Source organism: Clytia hemisphaerica, unplaced genomic scaffold (assembly GCF_902728285.1).
Source record: "Clytia hemisphaerica strain Z4C2 unplaced genomic scaffold, Clytia hemisphaerica genome assembly, whole genome shotgun sequence".
In the NCBI taxonomy this organism is placed as follows: Eukaryota; Metazoa; Cnidaria; class Hydrozoa; order Leptothecata; family Clytiidae; genus Clytia; species Clytia hemisphaerica.
Window position 1 is genome coordinate 169,743 of NW_027104534.1, and position 18,268 is coordinate 188,010.

General features: G+C 34.9%; 2 protein-coding genes across 3 annotated transcripts; both read right to left on the reverse strand.

The window, feature by feature from the left end:
* Nucleotides 1-1,407: 1,407 nt before the first annotated feature.
* LOC136822500 (uncharacterized) lies at nt 1,408-9,035 on the reverse strand. 2 transcript variants are annotated; one of them, XM_067078767.1, is made up of 4 exons: nt 8,951-9,035; nt 6,463-6,808; nt 5,380-5,559; nt 1,408-4,623 (listed from the first exon to the last, which is right to left on the reverse strand). In XM_067078767.1, exons 2-4 carry the CDS (start codon nt 6,806-6,808, stop codon nt 2,354-2,356), a joined length of 2,796 nt encoding a protein of 931 aa, XP_066934868.1. In that variant the 5' UTR covers nt 8,951-9,035; the 3' UTR covers nt 1,408-2,353. The 2 variants fall into 2 exon arrangements, with proteins under 2 accessions (XP_066934868.1, XP_066934867.1); XM_067078766.1 differs by lacking the exon at nt 8,951-9,035 and adding an exon at nt 7,248-7,338.
* A 753-nt stretch (nt 9,036-9,788) lies between these two features.
* LOC136822467 (uracil-DNA glycosylase-like) lies at nt 9,789-18,116 on the reverse strand. Its single transcript, XM_067078732.1, has 9 exons — nt 18,093-18,116; nt 14,592-14,930; nt 13,623-13,674; nt 13,174-13,272; nt 12,587-12,629; nt 11,858-11,946; nt 11,364-11,428; nt 10,429-10,542; nt 9,789-10,150 (listed from the first exon to the last, which is right to left on the reverse strand). The coding sequence occupies exons 2-9, from the start codon at nt 14,925-14,927 to the stop codon at nt 9,995-9,997; spliced, it is 954 nt and encodes a 317-aa protein (XP_066934833.1). The 5' UTR covers nt 14,928-14,930; nt 18,093-18,116; the 3' UTR covers nt 9,789-9,994.
* Nucleotides 18,117-18,268: the final 152 nt, after the last annotated feature.

Genomic DNA, 18,268 nt, shown 5'->3' on the forward strand with positions numbered 1-18,268 from the left:
TTGTTTGATATCTTTTGATTGAATGAATATTTATGAAAAAATTTTTCACATTGATGATGATCGAAGATTGAAGAATCACTCCTGTGAAAATGGTAATTATACCACATTTCTACAAGAAATTGATTTTTTTCTTCTTCATTTTTCATTTTCATTTTCTTTCTTTTTTCCAAATTTTTTACTTGATAATATTCCACTCACAAATATCTTTTTAACGAGCACAAAATCGCAACTTGATTCGAATTCTATCAAAAGTTACAGCCATTTTTGTCTCCAGCTGCAAATTATTTTGAGACAGACTTTAGTTGAATTCAAGGATATGCTAATGATTCATGATATTCATGACGTAATGATTTCTACGGAAATACCCCAGTATTAGGCAATAGTGGCAAATTTAAACAAGACAAAAGTTGTATAAATTTGCCACTATTGGCAAAAACCGGGGTCTTTCCGTAAAAAACATTACGTCGTGAATATAATGATTGACACTAAGTGAAGAATGATCATCTATCGAAACATGAATCGGGTTTTATTATTGGAGTAAAAATTACGAATCGGATTATGAACATAGATCACAAGCGCTTATTTGTACTAATTCAAACGATATCACTCATCCAATCTCTGGCTATGTATGGATTATCAAACTTTGACAAACAGTTCAACTAGAATATAACTATGAGGAGCACATACAATCAAACATTTGTTCACGAAGGGACATGTTCGAACTTAGACTCGTTGTTTTAAATCAAGTTGAAATGGTTTTATTCAATCTGTTACTTTCCCAAAACTTGTGTCGGCTAAAGATCCTAATGTGACGCAGTTTAATTTACAGCCTCACTTGGGCGACGATTTTTATGAGGAGAATTTTTATATTATATTGAATAGAATTTATAAATGAGTTGAAAAAGATTCATCAAATGCAAAAATTATCGTCGATTTACCTTTCTTAATAGACCTTTTCATAGATTACGTCACGAACATCACTTGCCTCGTATTCAAATAATTACCATGGTGATTATGCCCCTTGAGACATTAAATGACTTTTTTATCAATAGGAAGCAGTTTTAATAAAATCCGCTTGGAGTTAATCACCTTGGTACTGATTTCAAAATGAGGCAAGTGATGTTGGTAACGTAATTTATGAAAAGGTCTATTCAAGGTGTCGCGTAGGAGTTTGCCTTGGTTCTGTATTTAACAGAGCAGAATGTTACAATAAAAGGAGAGGAATTTGATATAAGATATTTGGCTCTGGATTTCGCTCCTACTATTACTAATAAAACTTCAGAGAAATTTCATTGTCAGAATTTTAAATTTTGGTTGAACGAAATTCAAGTTATAATTTTTTTGATTTAACAACGATATAATTTAATAAACAAATTAAAAGATATAATTTAATTGACAAATTAAAAGTTATGAATAATTGATTAATGTATGCTTAAAATAAGTTTTAAGTACTAAAATATCACCAAATGATTCTAATTCAAATTCGAATTATCAAATTACTTTGGATGACGGCCAAGTATTCTTAAGAAATTGCAAAAATTGAGGGTGAAATATTCTTAACATATTCTTAATTTTTTAGACTTGACTCTTTTACAAACATGAGAAATGATCAATTTGAGAGTTTTGGACTTTCGAATGAATATTTAGAGCTAAAATTAAATTTCTGCCTCAAGTTTAAATTCAAGTCTAACAAAGGAAGCAGTTTTTTTTCTGTTAACCAAATACAAAATGACTGTTTTCTTATCAAATTCCAAGAGGGTATTCTTACGATCTGGCCAACTTTCACCCCGATATTCTTATAAAAAAAGCGTGGAATTCAAGTCTTAGATTCAAAAAATGGCTTACAAAATACTGATTAAGTGGATGGATAAAATAAGTATATTAAGAGTATATAAAGCGCGTTTGAGTGTGAAAATCACAAAAAGACAAGAACAATCAATCCCCATCCAAAACTTGCTGGTCTTTTTAAACTGGTTCTTATAAAAAAACATGTTAATGCGGAGTTTGTGGTTTTGTTAAAGAAAATGGGCTCTGCCAGAAAAAAAGTACATGGAGGGGGGAGGGGATAATAAAACTGGCCATTTCCATGTGGTGAATTTGCAATAAGGGTCGATTTGATGCTTTTCCAGTGTCAAAACGCGTGTTCAGGGGGTGAAAATCGAAATTTCGAGTGGTAGATCATTGAAAATATAATACGCTACAACCCCATGAACAGATTCTTGCTGGAGAACTCAACCTATATACATATTTCATTAATTAGCCTACATAGTTATACATTATTAAAGATAACAAAATATTCCTTAGCAAGAAGTTAACGAAGTTTCAAGTTTTAAATTCTCAAGTACATCGAGTATCACAGCCGTTGGGTCATTCTTCCTTGACTTGAGGCTAGCTTAGAAACCATATCAGCAGTGATACTACATTTGAGCTTAGATTCATTGCTAGGGTTAAAGTTTCTTGTTGTTTTTGGCGGCTTTGGCGGTTGTACTATAGATGGAATTTCATTGCTATTAACGTCACATTGCTTTTCTTTCTCCGTCTCCCAAATAGGTTTAACGCAATATTTCTTATGTGTTTTCCAGTGCGTGAGTTGGCAAGCTTTGGTGCAATAATAAGCTAAATGACACTTTGAGCATTTCTTGTATTTATACTCACCCAGGGTTGTGTAATTTAACTTGTAGCATTTCGGGTTAGAGCAACCAACTAGACTGTGTTCTTGCAGTGCTTCAGCATTGAATGTTTTATCTAGCCTGAATGTCATTTTATTCATTCGATAAGCATGAATAATACAGTACAACCTCTTTTTAAGGTTTTCCAGCGTGTAGATGAAGTTTGGAAGACCACCAGCATACTCGAGCCCATAACGACGCCATTCTTCGATTAGTTTATTGATTGGGGCTTTGGAGAATTTGTGAATAAACAAGTCCCATTCATCAGTGAACAATGTGAGACAGCCGAAAGCATCTTCAGCACTCTGGGCATCACTGTGATTATCAGGTACCAACTGTAGAATATCGATGAGATGCTCAAAAGCTTTAGTGCGGGAGACTTTGATGAAATACTCACGACCACAACCCATTAACGATACATACAACAAATGACAGGTGTCGGCACGCAATTGATTTGGGTCGCGGTTTTTACAAGGATCAACTGGTGTCAGCATGTTAGCAAGATACTGGAAAAAGTTTGGATCACGAAAGCAATACTTCCTAGCCACCACCATGGACATGGTAATTTTCAGGACCAGATGGACCAGATACATACGTGTTCCCATTTCACGTTTCTTGATCGCCTCCATGAATATTGGAAGACAAATCTCAAGGATTTTCTGTCGAAGCATATGGTCAGAACCAGCGCTTGAGATGAAAGCAGCTTCCTTGAAAATCGATTTGTGATATTTCAAATTATCACAGCTTGCTAATTTCTCACAAAATCCAATAGCAAAGGATTCAAAGGTTTCCGGTGTTGGTTGTTCAGGTTTAATCTTGTTTTGGAGCATCTCAATTTTCTGGAGATCACATTGGCAACAACAATGAGAACATTCATCAAACCATTCCTGGTCAACATCTTCAAACCGGTAGAAAACTCTTCGTTTCTTTGCAGCTAGTTTAAGATCCTCTTCAACCTCCTCCTCACTATCTGACAGCTCCTCAATTTTCGGTCGTCCTTGTTCATCAGTAGATGTCGCCGATTTATCTTTCTTCAACACATGCTTCAATCGTGATCGGTTATCGTTAGGATGTCGTGGTTTCTCATAAAATCCACGTTTACTTTCTTCTGCATTGTGAGTGATATTCAAATGTCGATAGTCATAACAGCCGGAGCAACAACATGGACAAGGACCATGACAATCACATGTCGGGATAAGCATAACCCGATCTCGTTCATTAACCAAGAATGCTGATTCAACATCTTCCTCTGAGAAACGATCACCATCATCGATATCAGCATCGTCTTCAACAAAAAGTCGCCAGATCGATTTCAGAAAGTGATCCATACAGATCCGGTTACGTTCATCACGAACACGTTGAAGTTCCAAACAATCTTTATTACCACGTCTAAAAGAGCTATGATCCTCTTTAGCCATACCCAGATTCCTGACAAGTTCAGCAATGGTTTCCATTTTCTGGGTTTGCTCATCAGATGGTACTAAACTTGTTTGACATTCATTCCACATATTGGTTAGGTTGTCAAAAAGACCTTGTCTCTGTGCCTCCATATCAACATCAAGAAAATCGACAACCGATTCACATACTTTAATCATATCTTTATTAAGACGATCAAGGTGAAACTTATTTCTGCCATAATCATAATCTAGCTGCTCTTCAAATTCGTATTCTCTGGCTAAGGTGATATATTTACCACGGAATTTAATCAATGTTCCTTCATCAGTTTCTTTAACCACTTGCACCTTTCGATCAGCACGGTTACGAATGGGGCGAGCTGATTGGTCACTTCCTAAGGGATTCAAGCCTTTTGATAGTGTTAATTTCAGCTCTGTTTGTTCTGTAGGGTTCATCTTGGCAGAACTGCTCCCTTCTTCCTCTTCCTCTTCTTCTTCTTCAGCTTTTGACTTAGGCTCGTCCTGTTGCTTTTGTTTGGTCTTTTTCTTGGCGCCTCCACCTTAAATGTTAAACAAGATTTTTTTGGAATTGTTGTGTAAAAGTCCATGAAATTAATAAAGGAAACCTTTTCAGCAGTTGCTTGAACTTTCCAGAAGTTTTCTCTAGCTAACAATGCGATACAAGGAGCAACTAGTTCAGACAATCGACTCTTCGTCCTGCACATTCTAAATGTGAATCAAAGTTGGCAGAAAATAAATTAACTTCCGCTCATCCTAATACATGTTTTTTATAAGCACAACTCCTGTATGCATATGAAGGCTCAGATTTGCAGATTTCCTAGACATATACACCAACCTGAAATATTTTTAAAGTAGTCAATTTTTTTTCTGTAAAGATTTGGAAGTAAAAAAAAAAAGACATTCCATGACTAGCCAAATTCCACTGCTCCAAAAATCGAATGCTTAACTTACAAAATTGCTTAGATTTTACAAAGAATTGGCTCGGTTGAATTATAAGCATAATAATTAAAAAGCATATAATAAGCATAGGCTATGACTGGATGCTTTAGAGGCTTAAGCATACACCAGCCTGACCAAGGGACAGACACTTGTTTATAAAAAAAACATATAGTGTCTACAAGAGTACACTTTTTTATAAGAACCAGTAAATCTCTTGGCTGTTTTTATCTCTTGGCACTTTGAGACTAAAATTGGTCTTAATATCACGTTCTAAAATTCAGCCATTCCAAGCTACTTAAAAATGTGTTTTCTGGTATCTTTGAGTCTCGTTATTCTTATAAATCAGGTCTTATTACCTCTACGTTTTTTGCTTTTCTTTGCTTTCTTCTTTGCTTTACGTGTCTTTTGTTGAGTATTTCCTTCTTCGTCGCTTTCCTCCCCATCTTCATTTTCGTCGTCAGAACTCACTTCCATTTCCAACACATCTCGTTTCCATGATTTTGGCGCGTTGGTTCTCTCATACTGCTCAAAGCTACCTGTATAGAGCGAAACAAAGAGAAAAATGTATACAAGTGGAGTCTCCATAACTCGAACAAGCACGAGGAAAACGAATTTGTTCGAGTTGAATATCGAGTTATGGAGTACGGTTCATAAGGCACTATTAACTGAAAGAACCATAAAGCTTGATCGAGTTTAAGAGGTATTCAAGTTATATAGGTTCGATTTAAAAGAAATTCTACTGTTTTTAAGCTCATGACTTGAACAGATTTTGGTCAAGAAAGATTTCACCATCATGCCACCTTTCGTTCAATGACTTTTTTCCCTAACCGAGAAAATTGGCCAAATCGTTAGAATACCCTAAGAATACCCTCTAGGGTGAGTTTCACAAAGTTTGATAAGAATACAGTCACAGGGCCGGCGAAACGGGGGGGGGGGCCGGGGGCCATGGCCCCCCCACTTTTTTGCTTTCTCTGCCCGTCGGCGCCAACCATGGTGGCGCCTCCTTAGACACTTACTATTTGGCCCCTCCACTTTCAAAATTGATTCGCCGGCCCTGAGTCATTTTGTATTTGGTTAACAGAAAAAACTGCTTCCTTTGTTATAATTGAATTTAAACTTTGAGGCAGAAATGTAATTTTAGCTCCAAATGTTCATTCCAAAGTCCAAAACTCTCAAATTGATCATTTCTCATGTTTGTAAAAAAGTCAAGTCTAAATAAAATAGTAAAAATACATTAAGCATATTTCACCCTCAATTTTGGCATTTTATTTGACCCTCATCCAAAGTAAACTATTCTTATAAAGAAAAAAAGCGTGTACTTAAAGAATCAACCTTGAGCCTGGAAAACCTAAACTTAAAGAATCAACCTTGAGCCTGGAAAACCTACATTTTAAGGAAATTAGGCGTAGTACGAAGTAAAAGTAGTAAAAATTGATTACCTGATAACAAAGCCGATACAACTTCCCCAATCATAATCTGTTTTTTCAGATCCATTAAATGTAACTTTTCCACGTGTTCTCGATCCATTCCTCCCAGAAATCCTTTGCCAGTGTTATGACTAAACACATCGTTGAAATATGGAATCTCATCCAATGCTTGCTTGAAATCATCAAACATTTTGAAATAACATTGCTTGGCGTTAGCAAGACCATCACGCATTTGTTGAGGGAATCTCTCGTATAAGTCATTACTTGAGTAATTAGTTTTTGAGAGGAGAATGTTGTTAAAATGCTCGTCCATTTGGTCTTCAATAGTCTGACGGTCTGGAAGCTTTTTCCGAGGCATCTAAAACAAAAAATGGAAAGCGTTAACATTAGAATGGTTGGTGGTTATGAACAGACATAACCACAGACCATGGGAACCCCCCTCTAACCAAAAGTCATCCCCGGTGATAAAATCACCCCAAAACGGCATTTCTATATATAAAAATCATACAAAAGTCATTTCCACTGGAAATTAAAATTTTAATAAAATTTTATCCACGCTGGCTTAGAAATTCGCATCGAGTCACTAGAGACAGGTCTGTATACGAATTGGGTTTGTGTTATGATTCTTCTCCTTCAGACATATTTTTATCATAAAATATTATACAAACTGACGCCCCATAGGGGTTAATTTTCGAGGATCTCCCTTAAAACGCCTCAATTTTTCAACCACATTTCCTCCAACCTATAACTAGAATTAGTCAGCACACAATAAAGATATGCTTTTTTATTTTCGTTACCTTTGAAAATGTTAAACCAGTTAGCAAGCAAAATATCCTCTCTTTCTCTCTCTACTTTAGAAGTGACTCAAACTAAACCTGACAGCTTTTATAAAGATGATTTTTTGCATAGAATAATGATTACCTCAATGAAAGATGAGATTATTGTTTATTTTGTAAAACACTTTAAAGAGCTTAAAGAAAACAACTATCCGGCGGAGAGCAGTTAATCTCGTTAAAGGTACTGAAAATAGATCACTAAGCACTCCACCATTGAGGTTACTAATTAAAAAAAAAAAAAAAAAAAGTCATATTTTGCACTATCACTATCGCATTAATCAAATGGGAAATTTCTAATGACAACAGAGGGAAATCACCAATATGATTTGTGAAAATCATTTGTCTGGCCAAGGTCTAACCCTATTTTTCCCAGGGAGTGTCTTACACCCCCCTGGCACTATTTGCTTAGAATTTCCCGACGATTTTTTTACTTTAATAAAATTTCTAGTTATTTGTTGCAATAACTTGGTACAAAAAAGCACATCTAGATATCTACAATCAGTGCCATAACATATTGGCAATTTTGGCTATTTTACCATTTTTCGAAATTTGAAGTTCGAGCGAGAATGTCAATTTCGGGCTTTCAACTTGATTTCATGAAAAATTTCGATCTGGGAGGGATTTCTTGGTTTCTAGGCTATATAAGCCCTACCGAACCATTTTTGAACTTTTGGATCCTCAGATCCTAAGGTACTTAGTCTTACGTCTAGAGTTAAAATTCAACCCTTCCAACCTAATTTAGAGCGCTTCCAAATTGTTTGTGGTTATAAAATTTTGTGGGGGAATTTCCCTTTTCTGCCAAGTATTTTGGAACTGATTGTAGATCAAAAGTTACATAATGTGGTGTGAAAAGCTCTTCCTGGTAATCTAAAACTTAAAATATAAGAAACATCTTGGTATAAATAGGTTAAGAAAAGGAAGGAAATTAGCCCAGGATATTTCCAGAAAAATGCCGTCAGGGAATTTACCCCCATAGTAAAATTGGCGATTGAGTTTTATAAACAGCAAATCTTCGACTTTCTTTCAACTACTGTCATGGTTAGCTGCAGTAAGCTCTGAAATCTGCGCCTTACTTTAAGAGAACTAATTTTAGCGGGAACTAACTTTCGCGGTAGAAAAAAAAACACGAAAAAAATCGCATTTCGCAACGATTAATCTTCGCCGGTTTGCCCTATTTCGGACACATTTTCATTCATTTTCCTAGAGATTTTTCTTCTTTTTTTCCCAAGTAATGGCCAAATTTGGGATTTGCGGGTTCTAAAAAAAGCTAAAATTAGTATCCCTTAAGGAACTATTTCCCACATTTACTATCCAAGATATGAGAAACATACGATATGGTAACATTGAATGAAAACACATTTTTGATGTCCTCGGAGGTGGTTGCTTAACTTTTTGAGCCTAAAAATGTTCTTAACATGTTCTTATTTTCACCTTTTTGTGAGTAATTTTGTCCATTTTTCTACGAAATTGGGTCTTTTAAAGCCCACGAAGCCTTAAAATGTTCTTAAGTTGTTCTTAATATTTTGGCCACTGAAGCCTTATGTTCTTATATAGTTTGTTCTTATTAAAAAACACGTAAATACTTTAAATTAGTTCAGGTTCAGTGAGGACATACAATACTTGCAAATTATAGATTAAGCATATTGAACAATCAAATTACTTACTCTAATTAAGTTAAATTATTATCTTTACAGCAATCAGTTTCCTTTTGTTGCTCCAAATCAGCTAACAGTATGCCACGCAATTATCTTCTAGAGGTTGCATAGTTTTAAATTTTTTCTAAAATTGACAAAATCAAAACAAATTAAGAGATCTGCTTCGCCCCTGGGGTTTTATTCTTTAAGAAAATTTTGAGACACATATACATTAATATACAACAAATATATATTTCAATGTTCAACTTAACAATTTTTCAAAAACCTCTCAAAAAATCTCTAAAGCACTAGCTAAATATTCATTTTCAATTATGTATTCAAGCTCAAGAATTGTTTTGATTGCATGAATCTAAAATAACCAAAAGGAATTTCCCAATTCACTTGTAACTAAGCAACGGAAAAAGGGTTTTTCTGAGTTATGGGAAATTACCAGCACACATTTGGATTGATAGAATCGTCATGGTGAAATATCAGCTGATGTTTTTTTTCTCTAGTTTCTAAAAAAATTTTATTTACATTTCTGATACTTTTTTAAGTTTTAAAAATATTTACAAAACAGCATTAAAAAAGTCTTTCAAAATAATGTGTTCTTGCATTTTAGGTGTAAAATAACAAAAACAAAATTGAATACAACACACAACAAACCGCGAAACTCCATGTTTTAATGGCTGGGGATTCGAGTTTTCATTGTTTAAGTCAGCAAATTCAGTGGGGATGGAAAAAAAGCTCAATATATTGCAGTGAGGATTTGTTTATTTGGGACAAAAATGTTCCACTGGGGACGATATTTTGTCCAATTTTTCCACTTTGAGGGGTCTTACCGTGTCTGTGAGAAAGGGTGTTATATAGCATCGCCTTAATCAAAATCATTTTTTATATTAGTTTCTCTCTATCAGTTAAGTCCAGTTAAGTTAGACTTATTGAGATTTCCCCTTTACAATAGAAAACTTCTAGTGAAGCCAAAACTTCTATTACCCAGCATTTTCTTCATAAATCCTCCAGTAGAAAATCTATCATGAAAATCAGCGTTTCAAAGCAAGTGAACAACAGATTCTAATCAAGTTTCTCTGGTAAATAATTCCAATCGATAGGTTTTTTCTTTTGTTTTTGAAGATACTCGTTGGTTTTTGAAAAATGCTTACAACCGAAAAATCCACGGTGTGCCGACAGTGGCGAAGGATGTTTTCCCGTCAATACCAAATGTCGACTCTAAACAAAAAAAACGTCCGAAGAAGATTATAATCTCGGAGATTCGTTGCATTGACATTAGATAGTTTTTAATTTTAAACCAATAATAACTTTGGTAAAAAAAATATTTGTTGCTAAAAATCAAACGTTGATCAAAATAATCGCCGGAAAAAAAAAATGTCGACTATAAAAATTCGTCGGTAAAACATTACGACAGTAAGCAATTTTTCATCAATTTTACCGACTCATTTTCTAGCGATAAAGTACACAAACTGTTGAAAAGAACATAATGGTCGTACCTTATTGATAAAACTACCCTTTTTCTCAGCATATTTTCCCCACAATATAAAGACAACACCATCAAGATTTCTATCGATCCATTTGATCGTTGCGTCGGTCAGCTTTTCCCAACCCTTGAAAGAATGAAAGAAATTATTTTTGTTTGGTCTAGGACTAGTCTTCTGTATTTTTCCAGCACTTTATATTCACTTTTTTTTATAGTGAAAATAAATACTTTGAACTTTAAAAGTAGTCGTTAACGATTATTCAGGCGAAAAGGGACGGACAATAATGTTTTTAAAAACTTTTTACTACTGTTAAAAATCAAGGCTCGAAATAACGATTTCAAGTGGGTCGGACAAAATGTCCAATCAGTGTTGGTTTAGCTTGAAAATTATGATTTTTGGGTCGGACATGAAGCTATTTGGGTTGGACAATGTCCGATGTCCGACCGTTATTTCGAGCCCTGAAAATAACGAATTGACAAATAAATTTGACAGTAGAGTACTTCACAAATGAGCGGGAGAAAGCATAAAGGTGACATTTTCACTAGTAAACACCAAATAACTACAATCAGTGCCAGATATTTGGCAGTAAACAGTGTTTGCCCGGTCAGGAAATCCTCGGTTCTCTAACCATTGAAATTGGGGATCTGAGCAGTGAAATAAAAGTTTTAGTGGTATTCTTCGAGACTTACTGTCAACACATTTTTGCACTGATTGTAGCTAACAAATATTAGAATCAAAGGGAATTACCATAGTATACCCGATTAGATGTAAATGGAACTTCCCAAGGTTACTTTCATAATAAACGATGAAAGTTCAACAAAGATTTTTATAAGCACTCTTTTATGTCAGAAATTCAATCTTAAAGTTATGGAACGGCTTCAAAGTTCAAGTGTATTCAGAGAAAATTAGCTGAATTTAAAATTTAGAGGAATATATATGATTCATACCTTTCCTTGATGTGAATTAGCATTATGAGCAACAACTGTTAAACAAGCGTTTAATAGCAGAACGCCTAAAATTAAAACAAAAATATGAACATCATTAGTAAAGTAAGTAAGTTTGCGACCGCAGTCGAGGGCGACCCGAAGGCTCTCTTTTCTCTAGCTGTTTACCCTGAGGTAGGGGAGGCGCTACTCCTTTCCCTTGATTTCTCCACTTACCCCTGATCCGTCCCTTTAATGACTGAGCATCAAGCAGAGAGGCATTAAGTACCATTTTGGGAATCTTTGGTATGACCCGGCTGGGGGATCGAACCCACAATCTTGCGCACCGTAGCTGGATGCTCGGCATTCATGATACGGCCGCTGATCATTAGTACGGCTACTTTTAGTTTCGTTTAAGCCTGAGAGTGAAATATCTTAAGTGAGATATCTTAACATCTGATCAAATATGATTTTAATTGCTCTTCATTAGTAGGAATTGATTTAATACTTTCATTCACCTTGGCTTGCCCATCCGGCAAGATAACCATGACTTGGAATTTTAAATCCTTCGATATCACTCGCCAACTCTTTGTACATATTCTTCAAACTGAAAATTTAGATTCTAAATTTATTTGCTATCTTATAGGAAAGATTGTAATACACCTAAACTTGAATAGGTCTGCAAAAGAGTAATATTGTTAGATCTTTCATTTTCCAAAAAATTATTTGTTTTATAAGATATGAAGGTACGACCGAAAACTGACCTTCAGAATATTATGCCAGCTTTGAAAATAATACACATGCAATATGAATATAAGGAGACCAAATTGTAATATGATTGATGCAATCCCTCCAGAGGTTAAAACTAAAATCTTTTTAAACAATGCCCTGGAATGATTTTAACCCTTCAAGCATATTCCTATATTTTCACTAGGGGAAGCATCCTGGGGGACTTACAATCTCAAGGTTGACTAGTGTTATGATCTTCACCTTCAAAAGTTTTACCATATCAATTCATTGGTGCACACTTGCAAAATTGCAAGTCAATTTCGAAAGTTATAAATAAATCCGTTCCTTTTTTTTTGGGGGGGGGGGGGGTCTTTGCTCGAAGGATTAAGATAACTTATAACTTAACTTAACATTATTTATTTTGCGAATACTTAATTAATAATCTCCAGCTTCACAATTTAAAGGATGTATCTTTGAAGAAAAAAAGAAATTTTGAAATATAAACTCGTTTTTCAAACCTTGGAGGAGGAGTTATACCAAGTTGCACGCTAAAACATAGACCTGTCAATAACAAATATAATATGATTAGAATTCATAAGTTAGTTTTGTTTTCGATATTATAGCAGGGGGTATATTCTTCTAGTCACTAAATGCTTGCCTAAATTTTTACCTCAAGCAAATATAAGAAGACACTATCCCGGAAAAAGCCCTTAAAAGTACCCAAATTGAACTTCTATATCTAAAGTATAACAGTTTCTAGTGTCTTCAGATAGTCTTACTCTTGGGTACCTAATAGCCGGAGGGGGGGGGAGGGTTGGAAAAAATCTTGAAACTTAATAAGCGAGGGGGGGTTGGAACAAAAATGTCATGGGTGGAAAATTTTTAAAAAGGAGGCTAATACAGCAGAATTAGGACAAAAGAGGGAACTTTCAAAAACCTTTTTTAAAAATTAATAAGCGTGGGGATGGCTATTAGGTACCCAAGAGTATGATGTTTTGCCACAACGAATAAAGGCCTTCAATTTATTGAGACATCTTCTTTCACCCGAATGAAAAATATAAACAAATATTTTTAGTAGAATGTAACTTGATTAATAAATTCAAACCATGTGCTTGTTTTGGACCATGATAGGGATCTTGTCCAATGATAACAACTTTTGTATCATTAATGTCAAAATAATTGGTCCAACTGAAAACATCTTTTTCTAAAAGTGAATGAAAAAAGGTTACTTAATGTTGACCCTGTTACATATTGGTCAAATCGTTTAAATTTTAAAAGTTTATCAAAATGATCAAACCCTGTGATTGGATAGTATTGTAGGAAAATATTTTCTGTTGCAATAATATGACTATTAAGTGTTTTCTTTTAAAGGGCCAGAATCATTTTGTGATTATTTGTATATTTTAGGCCAGTTCCTCTGATAGATCATTCTGATCATTCTCTCTCAAGCTAGGGTTTTTAAGATTGGATTTCAATTTGACTGGTGAGAATTAAAACTACCTGCTGGTCTAAGTTTTATAAGGTACAAGTGGTATAAAAAAATATCATATTTACCAGGTGGATAAATTGTCTTTTGTTTTCTTTCAGCTGCAACAAAGTTCTTGAGCTTAAAAAAAGTGAATTCTTCATCAAAACCTTAGCTTCATGTATTTATAAGCAAAGATTATATTGCATCTAATAAATATAATGGGTATTTTGTACAAACAAAACAATGCACTTAAATGAGATAAAAAGAATGACACTAAAATAAACAGAGTAGTCCCGCTGCTGAGATCGAAAAAAGTGGCTAGAAAACGATTTTCGTGACACACATCTTAGAACTAACTTTTTTGGTGGAAACTCACGAATTAGTATATGTAGATTCCAAAATCAAAAAGTTTCCACGATATTTTCGTGCAAGTAACGAGTAATTGGCGATTTTTTGCGTTTCCAGGCAAAATTGCAAGGCCTGGAAATTCATGATTTTTTGGGGGTCTTCAAATTAAAAAAAGACCTATATCACATGATAGAGCTCTTCAAACTGAGCAAAAAAGTGTATTACACCAAAGTCCCAACTTCTCTAGATCAAAAGTTATGGAAAACTGATGGAAAACAGGGAATTTCCCCACAATCTGCATTAATTTATGCAAAATTAAACACCTTTTTGACCACAAATAGGCCCATAACTTTTGATCTAGAGAAGTTGGGACTTTGGTGTAATACACTTTTTTGCTCAGTTTGAAGAGCTCTATCATGTGATATAGGTCTTTTTATAATTTGAAGACCCCCCAAAAATCATGAATTTCCAGGCCTTGCAATTTTGCCTGGAAACGCAAAAAATCGCCAATTACTCGTTACTTGCACGATAATATCGTGGAAACTTTTTGATTTTGGAATCTTCATATACTAATTTGTGAGTTTCCACCAAAAAAAGTTAGTTCTAAGATGTGTGTCACGAAACGAAACATTTATCGACCTCAGCAGCGGGACTAGAGTTAAATTTAGTTAAATCGATAAACAAATACTATTTAAAGATTTTATTACTTTGCCAAAATATTCTTTAGAGAATTCTGGCGCTAATGCCTTCTTCCAACTTTGACCAATATCAAATTCCTGAGTAGTCTTCTCAAGAAGTTTCTCCTGTGCTTTTACCCGGTTTTCTTCCATTTTTCTTTTCTGTTCTGGCGATAAAGGACTAGTTGTTGTAGCATTCTCCTTTTCATCATTTCTCTTGGCAATCTTTGCTGGTGGTGATGACATGTTGCTACTACTCCTTTTGGTTGACTTTTGAAAAAATGATGAAATTGACTTTTGTGAAGGGTCAGGAGTTGTTACTTTATTTTTCATCATTGATAATAATCTTGTTGTTTTGTTTATCATTTGCTACAGTCAATAAAAACACGAAAAGAATATCTAACGTACCTGGATGCACAATGGGCTTAAAAGGGGGGGGGGTCAAGCGGACATCAGGCAGTCTATCTTAAAAAAATATTGAATTAAGCCAAAAAAGTACACAGCTTTTCCCTGAGTGGATATTTTTAGATGTTGAATTTACTTTTTCAATTACCCATGCGTCTTCCCTTATTTTACATGTTGTGAATCACCCAAGAGGGGAACCTTCAAGTTCAAGTCAAAAAACGATTCATTTTTTTGCAAAATTTGCTGACGCCAGGCGAACCCTAAAAATATTTTTTGTTTCCGGTCCACCGGGTGACGAAAAAGACACTCACCCGGCCGGCCGCAAAAAAATTTTAAATAAATGCTAAATTTCGATCCAAAAACTCAATTTTTTAAAGCACTCGTAGAAGTTAAAATGATGGTCTTCTTTACCTTAAATCTGTAGTAACTTGACACTGCTACAGTCTTCGGTATAAGAAAAATTCACGTGTGATCATCGCATGCCTAGATTTTGATTTAAGGTGGTCTAGGCATGCGATTATTCAAATACTTAATTTTCATCGCTTATATTTTCAATTGTGTTACGATATCTCTAAGAACTGGCACTCTCTTTCATTTTGAATATTTATCTTCAATTGCTAAAGGCTCCAAACTGTGATTACGAAGTGAACTTTTTTGAGAAAAAAGTAGAGTGAGAGAAACATTTCCCCAATTTTTTAAATCCTCACTTTATGAATGTTTCTTTTTATTTTACTCACAAGTCAGCATGATTCCTTTTATAAAAACAAAGCTGTTTACTTACTGAAAAGTCCCCACTTTGTGAATGTTTCTATTTATTTTACTCACAAATCAGCATGATTCTTCTATAAAAACCAAGTTGTATAAAAAAAAACATTCTTAAAAGTTGAGTTGCAAGCAAGAATTAACAAAAACAATGCAGGGTTTAGTTTGAGATGAATAAAATTTCATTTCTATAACAATGATCAGGATAACCGCTTCATTCCAAGTGATTTCTAGGCGTGCATTTTACAGTAGAATATAAAATATCACGTGCGATAAATCACACGCCTCAAAGACTGATTCACGAAAGTTTTCCAAACAAACAAACTAACCCTAACCCTAACGATGATGTACGAAAAAAAAATGCGGCCGGGTGACGACGAAATAAATTTTCACCCGGCCGGTGGACCGGAAACAAAAAATTTTTTCGGGTTCGCCCCAGTAAAGAATTTTTTTTTTTGTGGATCGCTTCCTTTTATTGATTTACACATTTGGTGGAAATTTTAAGTCAAAAGCTTTCTCCTACTAGAAGTTATTCAAATTCTTATTTCTGTGACGTCATCAAAATCATGAAAATTGGCTGAAAAATTTTAACTCAAAAATTAATTTTGCAATGTATACAAAAACGCCGTCTTTTACTCTCATCTAATTTCCGCTCTCGGGACATGCAAATGCCCGTCTTAGAACTCTTGCAAAAAAAAGGAAAATTGAAAAATTGTATTTTTACTGCTCTATTCACATACTGAATTTGAAAGATCTTCTGTGGCGTTTTTTTGCAAACTGCAAAAAACTGATTTTTGTCCCGCTTTGTCGGGACTTCAGCTTCAGTGCTGGCTTGCAGCATAGGGTACAAAGTCTAAATATGTGTTTCCCGTAATTTTTGTATGAAGAGTTAGGTCTATACTGCAAGAGGAGTTTAATGTTTATTTCCTTCAACCTTAATTTGGTCTAATGTCAACACCCCTTACCTAATACCAACACCCCCTTTTTATCAGCTGAAATAGATGAGGCCCCCCAGCTGCACCCCTAATCACCCCATCACGCAAAAAGATTTTCTCCATCACGCATCACGAAAATCGCTAAAATTTGTCATCACGCAAAAAATAGCAGAAAATAGCGAAAAATAGCCAAAATCACGCATCACGCCTCAAATTTTTGCCCTATCAGTGCATCACGCCAAAATCTTTATCACGGCAAAAAAATCTCTAATCACGCCATCATGCAAGAAAAAAGTCCTAATCACGTCATCACGCAAACCGCTGCGGGGAGCTCATAGATAGAAAGGTCAAAACTATTTTTCTTTTCTGAGTGGTCAGAGGGATAATCCTTTTTCATTCAGTGATTCAAACTTTCATATTATTCCTGTCTAAAAGAAGGGTGTTGGAACTAGACAAGGGGTGTCGATATTAGACCAAGTTACGCACGGTACCTTGCAAGACATGCTATTCCAAAGATTTTTGTGGAACGTTCGTTTTCATCAAAAACAGCAACAGTGTTCAGTCGGGTGTTCAAGATAAAAACTGCAATTATTGCTCTTTTCAGAAATTATTGCCGAAAACGGCAATTTTTTCAACAATGAAATGCTGAATCAGCAAAATATGTTGTCCTTTTAAGGGCAAAGATGTCAGAGGTGTTTGCAAATAGTAAAATTGCATTGAGAAAAAGGTTTTTTTGGATTTTTAATTTTAAGAGTGTAAATTTGTTTACATATGACTCGATTTTGCTATCTGCATTTTCAACAAAAACCAGTTGAAAACAAAATCAAACGAGGCACAGTCGGCCTACTTATCGCGAGGGTGTCAAATACCATGTGTTCAATAATAAAGTCAACTTTTATTTCCAAAAACGGCAATAATTGCTGAAAAAACGGCAATTTTCATTTATTTACTTTTTTATTTAATTCTGCTGATTCAGCATTTCATCGTTGAAAAAATTGCCGTTTTTGGCAATAATTTCCGAAAAGAGCAATAATACACCGTTTAACAGCTTCGCCATCTCCACCGTAGAGGCGGTAGGTAAAAATGCTCACTTTGGGGGAGAGTGAAGTTTCCTGTGGTTGCCAAAATCAAAACAATGGCAAATTGTTCATACGCGTGCGCAGTCGACACTGTTAAACGGTGTATTGCAGTTTTTAACATAAACACCCGACTGGTATTTTGGACAGCCAGTGGCCAGTGCAGTGACAGCTTATGAAAGAAAATCTCGACAGCTTGAAAGAAATCTCTACAGTTTTCGAAAGAAGTTGCATGCTGAACCTTCTCGACTTCCATATCATTGCCACTGCAAAAACCTTGGGTTAAAAGAGCTTTGGTCTGTGTGTAGAGCAGAGCTCACAAGAAACACAAACCAAACTGTTAGATTACCTACCTTCTTGGAGTTTTGCTGTCCACGTTTTGGTCTAATTTTCGCGCTCGATTCAGTGGTTTTCCCGCCCAAAATAGTCGAGGACGATATTCATTTTGGGGATTATTCTGAAGAATTTAGAACTTGAAGACAAAAATATATACTTAATACAAACTTAAAGTAAATTTTATACTCATGAT

What these genes read in the sequence shown, in the direction of transcription:
- LOC136822500 (XM_067078767.1), bottom strand. Translation starts at nt 6,808, where the DNA reads ATGCCTCGGAAAAAGCTTCCAGACCGTCAGACTATTGAAGACCAAATG. An exon ending in TGTATCGGCTTTGTTATCAG is followed by an intron (nt 5,560 to 6,462) that starts GTAATCAATTTT and finishes CGCTCTATACAG; the next exon opens with GTAGCTTTGAGCAGTATGAG. An exon ending in GAAAAGCAAAAAACGTAGAG is followed by an intron (nt 4,624 to 5,379) that starts GTAATAAGACCT and finishes TTAACATTTAAG; the next exon opens with GTGGAGGCGCCAAGAAAAAG.
- LOC136822467 (XM_067078732.1), bottom strand. Translation starts at nt 14,927, where the DNA reads ATGATAAACAAAACAACAAGATTATTATCAATGATGAAAAATAAAGTA. An exon ending in TGGTCCAAAACAAGCACATG is followed by an intron (nt 12,630 to 13,173) that starts GTTTGAATTTAT and finishes TGTTATTGACAG; the next exon opens with GTCTATGTTTTAGCGTGCAA. An exon ending in TGCCGGATGGGCAAGCCAAG is followed by an intron (nt 11,429 to 11,857) that starts GTGAATGAAAGT and finishes TTTTAATTTTAG; the next exon opens with GCGTTCTGCTATTAAACGCT.